At 37.2% G+C, this 8676-nt stretch overlaps 1 protein-coding gene across 4 annotated transcripts; it reads right to left on the bottom strand.

Annotated features, from left to right (window-relative positions):
* Nucleotides 1-1511: 1511 nt before the first annotated feature.
* LOC127423997 (mannose-P-dolichol utilization defect 1 protein-like) lies at nucleotides 1512-7317 on the bottom strand. Of its 4 annotated transcripts, XM_051668749.1 has the most exons (8): nucleotides 6766-7117; nucleotides 6437-6502; nucleotides 6166-6298; nucleotides 5976-6061; nucleotides 5744-5862; nucleotides 4391-4501; nucleotides 4151-4302; nucleotides 1512-2563 (listed from the first exon to the last, which is right to left on the bottom strand). In XM_051668749.1, the coding sequence occupies exons 1-7, from the start codon at nucleotides 6851-6853 to the stop codon at nucleotides 4156-4158; spliced, it is 750 nt and encodes a 249-aa protein (XP_051524709.1). In that variant the 5' UTR covers nucleotides 6854-7117; the 3' UTR covers nucleotides 1512-2563; nucleotides 4151-4155. The 4 variants fall into 4 exon arrangements, with proteins under 4 accessions (XP_051524709.1, XP_051524726.1, XP_051524701.1 ...); XM_051668766.1 differs by lacking the exons at nucleotides 1512-2563; nucleotides 6766-7117 and adding an exon at nucleotides 7150-7317 and having other exon boundaries at nucleotides 3177-4302; XM_051668741.1 differs by lacking the exon at nucleotides 1512-2563 and having other exon boundaries at nucleotides 3177-4302.
* Nucleotides 7318-8676: the final 1359 nt, after the last annotated feature.

Raw genomic sequence — 8676 nt, 5'->3', positions numbered from 1 at the left:
TTGAGGAGAAATGTCCACAGGGTGGCACCAAAATGGCGCCATTTTAAAAAAATGATGTAATAGTCAACAGGAATGCATTTGTTATTAACCATACGCCCTAACCCAAACCCCAACCCAAAACCTAACCATCAGTGGAGTAAAAATGCAATTTTAGAGCAAAACTACAACCTCCGAATCAAGCTAACCATTGTTTCTGTGAACACGATAACTTCCTGGTTTCCACAGGACCAGAACCCATGTCAGTAGCCCCAAGGGGAAAGATGAACACATCTAAATTAATGCAAAAATGTCTGACGGGGATTGCGCTTGTCAGTCATTCAATAGAAGGGGATCGATTTTAGGGTACATGAACATTCAGGAGGCAGCTTGTTGATTTCCAGTGATTATGTTGTTGGAGCATCAACATGTTTGCTGCACTTTCAAGATCCCAAGAATATATAGAAAAGGCTGCAGTTTCAAACATCAGGTGGGTACAAACACAAGTGACTTCTTTCATTGTTCAAGTAGATTCTCCGTGACGTAACAGTACTTTCTACAGAGTAGTTTTTCAGTAGCCTACTCTTTTCACTGCTGAAATTCAACTTCATTATTCAGAGGGCTTATCCTTTCTCCCTTTCCCTCCCTCCCTCTCTCTTCACACACACACACACACACACAAACACTCAGATATATGCTTTTGCCTGTATACCTGACAATTATATTTCCTTGGTAAACTGGATTTCAGTTTTAGTATTTGGTTGTAAGAAATGGTTTTAGTGGGAAACACATTCCGATTACTATTTTAGCCCTTCTTACGAATCCAACCTGGCCAGACCAACAAAAATGTAAGAAACGTAGCAGATATGATGGGTGACGGGTGGCCTTTCCACACCTTCTTTCTATCTCTCTCTATCTTGTGCTCTTTCACACACATTTAGCTCAAGCGTGTAAATAATACATTATTTCATTTTTCAACCAGGGTACTATTTTTGGTAAACACATTTTTTTGCCAACATCTTTGTGACCAAACAGGAGAAACTCAAAAGAAGGAGAGTGTGAGTTCTGACATGCCACACTGAACTACAGAGGGATTACAGCACTCAGATTTGAGTATTGATCCACTGCAGCTGTTCTTCTCAGAGAGAGGGAGAGAGACAGAGAGAGAGAGAGAGATAATGGTGTCCCTTCAACTTTGTAAATGTCAAGAGGTGTTGGTATTTGTTGAAATAAACAGATTTTGGCTTTGACTTTTTTTTTTTTAATCTTGTTTTATGAGTCACATTAAAGCTTTTTACTATGCCTTCATTTTTTATTTTTGCTACTTTACAAATGCCTTTTATTTATAGATTTTGTTTTACCATTTTCTCAGACCCATATTTTCAATCCAAAAATATAAAAATCCATTATAAAAATATTAATTATTACATGTTTAAAACTGAATGATCTAAATAAAGCGTGAAATAAACACAAATCATTTTAATATTTATTGTGTGAAAATTATACACCAATTAAAAAAAAAAAATGTTACACAACACAAATTAAATACTGTACTTGTCAGGTAACCTAAAAAACGTGCTTTATGGGGTAACATCTAAATGAACTGGTTCTACTGAAGTCAACATGGCTAAACCAACCTACCTGACTAAATTAGGTTACAAGAACAAAATAAATGTTACAGGTTAGATCAAGTAAAAATAGATACTTAAGTAACTATTGCAGGTTATTTGGAGTGTAGTGAAAGTATGAAAAGTTTTTCAAGAGAGTCCACATGGCCAAAAGTGCACCGAGAAACATACAGATAAACGCCTCTGCATTGATTCAGAAGTTTTATCTGCTCAAAATGTGTTTGCTCAAAAATTTAAAACACCATGAATTGCAGTCTACAGTCAGATCTGTATCATCATCAGCCAAAAGCCACTCCCATGAAGCCCACATAGATAGAAATACTCACCAAACGTCAAGACCACATTCTTCAGATTTAAGGAAGAATTGCATCAATGGACTGCTATCAGACACAACCAAACAACACAGATCAAAGTGCCGAGATAATACAGACACAAACTCACATATTTCTAAAATGTCACACGTAAAAGTTATAAACATGAAACATTCATGTAGCCTAAATCACTTTATTTTTAACAGAATAACACATAATTCTTCCAAGTCTTCATATGCAGTGTGCACGTAAACACACAATTATTTCAGACCCTCATGAACAGGGTACAAAATCACATGCATGACATGGGGTTCCACACAGACAAGCAGATTAGATCATTATGATGGTAGATTGAGATCTGTCGGACAGGTAGATAAGGAGAAAACCACACGCATATACACACACGCTTTATAACTCATGTTTCAGCGAGTTTTCATCACTCCGGAAACACACACATGCCACACAGAGAAGACCTCCCACAAAGCAGACAGATCCAAGACTACACAACCGGACCCAGCAAACAAACCTTACCTCACCGTCAACACAGCTCCTAAGCAACACTGGGGGACATGCTGTCTGTAATTTCAATATCTTTAAATGTCTTGATGACTTCAAAACAAATCCCCTAGATCCTTTCACCCAGCATGACTGTAAACAGATTATATAAAAGGATAAAACAACATCATTATTCGAACAAATGTCATAAGGAGATTTTTTCATAAGGAACATATTTTATTACAGAAATAATCTCTTTAAAATGTGCAGTATAAACTTTAACAGTGTTAACGTAAAACTGATTCACATCTTAAAACTGAGCTAATGAGAGAAGTAAAAATTTTCATGAAACTTAAGATATCACGAATCAAACACTTTTGTGTCAAAACATAGTTTAAGGGGAAGAAAGTCAGGAATAAAAATACTGAACATGTAATTACAAAGATAGTGTAAGAGAGTAGAGGAACAGCAATTTACACCTATTCAGGGGTAAAAAAAAAAAAAATAATATATAGATATATATATATATATATATATATATATATATATATATATATATATATATATATATATATTTTTTTTTTTTTTTTTTTTTTTTTTTTTTAAATTACTCTCCTGCCACCTAGTGGTGTATTTCTGCAAATGCAAAATGCATCCTAATGAGAACTTCACTTGAAAAGAGAACAGTAGCTCAAGCCTTTTCAGAATTTTCATTTTTTTTTCTTTGCATTTCCACTGATTATTGTTTTGTAGTGTAGCACGTATACAGCGAGTAAACAATAGTTTTAATAGTAATTTTTACACATGAATCAACCCAAAATTCATTTGATATCAACACTGAGACCAGTGGCTACAACAAAAAGTGTGAAACATGGTTTGATTACGATCCATCATATATATGAATATAATTTAGCCATGAGTCTTTCATTTGATCTCTTTGCTAACAGAAACTCAACTAGACATCACTTTATGATGCAGTGGACATGACATATGAATGACTATGCATTTCAAAATCAGAAGTCAATAATGTATTAACTGATATACAGTTACATTTCGCAGAAAGTTTAGATTACAGGAAAAAAAAATGAATGGTATGTCTAACAAATAAGAAGAAAATGCTACTAAAGGCTAATGTAAATATAAAGGATCAGCTTATTGAGAGCTTTCTCTAATGTTCTAACTGGGTAAACAAGTTAGCACTGCCAAAAGAAAGATATTTGTCTCAAGCCTGATCCACTAGCTCCCATTCAATCTAAATGTTCTGTTTAATGGCCTATTAAGTACTTATTTCTACAGTAAGCACTACATGTGACACCGGAATACTCAAAAATGTTTTTGAGTTGTGTTATTTTTATACGATTTTGTTTTTGTCAATCAAAGAACTACTTAAATTAATAAAACAGACAGAAATGCCAAGTGATGCTATTTTACACCTAACAGGATTTGCACAACATCAATTATGTACCAGTACCAGTGCCATTGCTCGGCTACTTACCAACTCAGCAGTTTAGGTTAGATTTGTTCAAATTAATACATTTCTATCAAAAGGTCCCTTTGATGACTCATTTGTACACATCCATTTTTACATTCATCCATTGTAATGAGTATTTCAGGGCGTAAGGTTTAGGAGTTCTCGAGTGCCATACATTGCCTTGCACTTGACTCAGGATAAGTGTCCCAATATACTGTGCTACCAGAGGTACTATGAGACATTCTGCATATAGCCAGAGTTTATTTTACCTCTTCTATTCAGCCTTCTCTTTCTCCACTTGCCCCTCTTGCTCTTTGCTTGTCATACATTTATTCCAGTATAACAAAACCTGTGCTAGGATCATCCCACTGCAACAACTGGCCAGTGCATGCACCTGAGTCGAGAAAGAAAGGCCCGTCTCCTTCAGAAAGAGAGGTTAAAAAATATGTAAAAGAGATGTTAATAAAAAAAGCATTTCTGATCTATTAGCCTGCTGAGTGTCTGTATACCTGTAGTGAACTAAAGATACGGCCTAGAGAGCCGAGAAACACCAGAACAACAGAGAGAGCAGAGATCTGCCCTGTGTGACCGCATCTGTAGTTACTGCATGCCTGGATCAACTGAACACACACAAAACAGAAAACAGACACACAAAAATTAAGAATTGTTTGTTTCATACACACTATCTATATGGATTTTCTTTCTTAAAGGAATAGTTCACCCAAAAATGAAAATTCTCTCATCATTTACTTACCCTCATGCCATCCCAGAAGTGTGTCTTTTTATCTTCCGCTGGACACAAACAAAGATTTTTAGAAGAATTTCTCAGCTATGTTGGTTTTTTCAATGCAAGTCAACAGGGTCCAAAACTTTGTAGCTCGAAAAAGCATATAAAGACAGCATAAAAGTAACTCTAGTGGTTAAATGTTATTTACTATAATTTATTTAAAAAACATTTTTTTACTATAAATCTGTACTTTCAAACAGCCCTCCTAATCGCTCTTCTCTTCTTATGTGTGTGTGATTTTCTCCCCTTTTCTACCCAATTTGGAATGCCCAATTCACAATCCGCTCTAAGTCCTCATAGCGACTCGCCCCAATCCAGGTGGCAGAAGACAAATCTCAGTTGAGACCATCAATCCGTGCCATCTTATCACGTGGCTTGTTGAGCACGTTACCGCAGAGACATAGTGCGTGTGAAGACCCAAGCTATTCTCCGTGGCATCCATGCACAACTCACCACGTGCCCCACCGAGAGCGAGAATCACACATTATAGCGACCACGAGGAGGTTACCCCATGTTACTCTACCCTCCCTAGCAACCGGGCCAATTTGGTTGCTTAGGAGACCTGGGTGGAGTCACTCAGCACACCCTGGATTCGAACTCGTGATTCCAGGGGTGGTAGTCAGCATCAATACTCACTGAGCTACCCAGGCCCAATCACTCTTCTCTTCTAAGAGTTCTATTTTATTTATTTATTTTGGCAATTCACATTCTTTGGGAATATTGCCAATACCAGGCCGGGAGAAACTACTGTAAAAAGGGACTTAAATATTGATCTATTTCTCACCCTCACTTATCATATCACTTCTAAAGACACACATTTACCCACTAGAGTCATTTGGATTACTTTTATGCAGCCTTTATGTGCTTTTTTGAGCTTCAAAGTTTTGGACCCTATTGACTTGCATTGTAAAGACCTTCAGAGCTGAAATTTTCTTCTAAAAATACTTGTTTGTGTTCAGCAAAAGAAAAAAGTAATACACGTCTGGGATGGCATGAGGGTGAGTAAATTAGAGAATTTTCATTTTTGGGTGAACTATCCCTAAATAAAAAAAAATAAAAAAAGGTCCAGTCTCACTCTGCCAGCAATAACCAACAGCACATTCCATTCATGCATGGTCCAAACCACTGACACAGAGGTCAAAGGTGAAGCCAGGAGGAACATAAAGCCACAGTATAGAGCAAGGAAATATATACCTGTATAATAAATACACACACAAACACATTCAAGGAAGGTTATTATTTATAATAACTTTACATCATTAAGACTAGTCTTTTCTCTTCTCTTTTATGTCACTCTTTTTTCTGACCTTTAATGGTTTTCCCTCTGTAGTGCTGAATGAGAAAAGCGAGGACAGCAATCTGGATCAGTGTGAATAAACCTTCCCCCCAGGCTCTGCATTCACATACATGTTTAAGCATGGATGTACACACATATTTAGCAGCACATACTTATAAACCCCAAAACAGATTTTAACATTGATTGCTATGTTGTGTTACCCAATGGGAAAGTGTTGTTTGTAGCAGAAAGCAGTATAGGCAGAGATGGCCAACAGTTCTAAAAAAACAGAAATCAGACACAGTCCAATAGAACTGCCAGACCAAAGAACTTTCCAAATCTGAAGCAACGGGGCTGTGGAAAGGAAGAAGTAGAAACATACTAAGAAAGTTTGAATACAACTTCAGTCAATATGGAAATATAAGAATTTGGGATGCAACCTGAAAAATATAAATAAAGGAAAAGTATCACATTATGATGACAACTACTCACCAAAAGCAGTTCCCATCAAAATAAATATTCCCATAGTCTTACTCAGGATAATCTTCAGACAGGGTACTAAAGAACAAGACAGATAGTGTCAGTTAATATCAAACGTCCAGAAATTGTTTTAGTTGAACATTCTGTGAGATCTGTTCCAAACACAACCAATTATGTTGTACAATGTACATGATTAGTATGCATTTTGCCCATATTGTACCCATTATAAAATAGATTTGTTCAGTATATTTTTATTATGTTTACATGGCTTTATAAATCAGTACATGTATATGTCTACTAGCATTTTGTAAACGTTTATTCGAGATACAATTGCCTCTCACCGTGCATAAAGTTGTAATAAAGGAAAAACTGTTCATAACATTTGTCTGGCATGAAGAAAGTCAGTAAAAATTCTTTGAAAGAAGACATCGTCTGGATTCCTGTCAGTGATCTAATGTCGGTAAATAAACCGACTGTGATATTAATGCGCACAGAAGTTTAAATTCCTTGACAACACAAAGTAAATCTTTACAGAGAGCGTTAAAACAACTTCCGAAATTCAATTACAGTTACACGTCTGACCGTAAGTCTTCTAACTGACCGTTCAGAACAAATGTTATGATCCGGACATACATATTTAGCAAATTCCCCTAAACTACTTCATCTAAACCAATGGAATTGAAGTTTTAAAGGGGCGTGCATGTCTCTATGTTCAGAGATTTTACTGTTGCTTTCTCTTCTTTCCAGATCCTGTCAGCACTCCCTAATGGACCGATATTTCCTCTGGAGATTATTTCATTCAAATAAACGATACGTTCAGAAAACACAATTTTACGGTTTTCACAAACTATACTTTTAGTGTTTTCGCAATTTCATGTTTTTCATCATCATGCTCCACCACGAGGGCGGAGGGACGAAAAGATTGTGTTGACTGTAGGTCTTCCTAAATCTTCCTACAGGGGGCGCCAAATCTCTTATTTGGCCTCATTCAAATCTCAAAACGTTTTCAATCTCAGTTTATTTATTTATTAATTATTATTATTATTATTATTATTTTGTACATAAATCCGCTATTGTTAACCGCTACCAAATGTCAGGAAGGATCCCTGTGAATGTCATATACATTAAAATCATTTTAAGAATTCTCTGCAAAATGATTAAATAAACCTTATCTTCCAACCGCAAACTACTGATTAGTACATTCACAAGAGCGCTAAAAACATCTAGTAGAGCTTGGTAGAATGGTAATTTGCCTCACTGACCTCTGCTTGTATCATCTTGGTCATAGGATGGACTACACTCTCTTAAAAGAGTCAGAGTGCCCCACTGAGAGTGAACCACATCATGGTGACCATGAGGAGGTTAACCCATGTGACTCTACCCTCCCTAGCAACTGGGCCAATTTGGTTGCTTAGGAGACCTGGCTGGAGTCACTCAGCACACCCTGGATTTGAACTTGCGACTCCAGGGGTGGTAGTCAGTGTCTTTACTAGCTGAGCTACCAGGCCCCAAAATGTTGCTAGTTTTTAATTTATTTTGTGTCATAAATCAGTGAAATTCGATACATTCTGTTTCATAACTGTTCTATGAAGACAATATGTCAGAATTCAACATCCTTGGGCTCTGGAGACATTAAAAGACACTTACGTGCTCATATCAGGGCCGCAGACCGGTTTGGACGGTGTGGCGGGAGAAATTCAACGTCAACTGTCGAGCATGTCGGTGATGCTGACGAAGGTCATAGCGGACTTGGAGGATCTTTCTGTAATACGTCGATCGATTACGACCATGGAGATGAAATTCTCTGAGTTGGTTACAAGAATCGGGGCATCGAGAAATGGATCGATTATCTGGAGTCATCGGAGAGGGAATTCGTTGCTAACCCGCTAGCGACCAAGGCGGACTTGGAATGCATTTTGGAAAAACTGGAAGACCTTGAGAATCGTAGCCAGTGAAACAACGTCCGAATTGTTGGAATTCCTGAGAATGAAGAAGGCCAAGATATGGTGAAATTCCTAGACGAGCTCTTCCCGAGTCTACGAGCGAGCTCACAGAGTCCCAGCTCGGAGATCCGCTGAAGGAGATAGGCCCTGATCAATTCTGGCCAAATTTCTGAGATCATCCGATAAAGATCTCGTGTTACGCGAGGTGAGGAGTAAAGAAAGGCTTTCTTGGAAGAACCACAACATTTTCTTGTTCCCAGACTTTGCGAATTCGATAAGAGAGAAACGTGATCGATTCAAGGAATGCAA

This window comes from Myxocyprinus asiaticus, chromosome 3 (genome assembly GCF_019703515.2).
Source record: "Myxocyprinus asiaticus isolate MX2 ecotype Aquarium Trade chromosome 3, UBuf_Myxa_2, whole genome shotgun sequence".
Lineage (NCBI taxonomy): Eukaryota > Metazoa > Chordata > Actinopteri > Cypriniformes > Catostomidae > Myxocyprinus > Myxocyprinus asiaticus.
Note: the sequence above shows the minus strand (reverse complement) of the source record. Positions and strands in the feature narration are given on the sequence as shown.

Excerpts from the sequence above, each read along its gene's own strand:
- LOC127423997 (XM_051668749.1), bottom strand. The coding sequence starts at position 6,853 with ATGTCTTCTTTCAAAGAATTTTTACTGACTTTCTTCATGCCAGACAAA. Across the intron at positions 6,503-6,765 it reads TTATTACAACTTTATGCACG|TACCCTGTCTGAAGATTATC; the intron begins GTGAGAGGCAAT and ends CTTGTTCTTTAG. Across the intron at positions 6,299-6,436 it reads TTTGATGGGAACTGCTTTTG|CCCCGTTGCTTCAGATTTGG; the intron begins GTGAGTAGTTGT and ends TCCTTTCCACAG.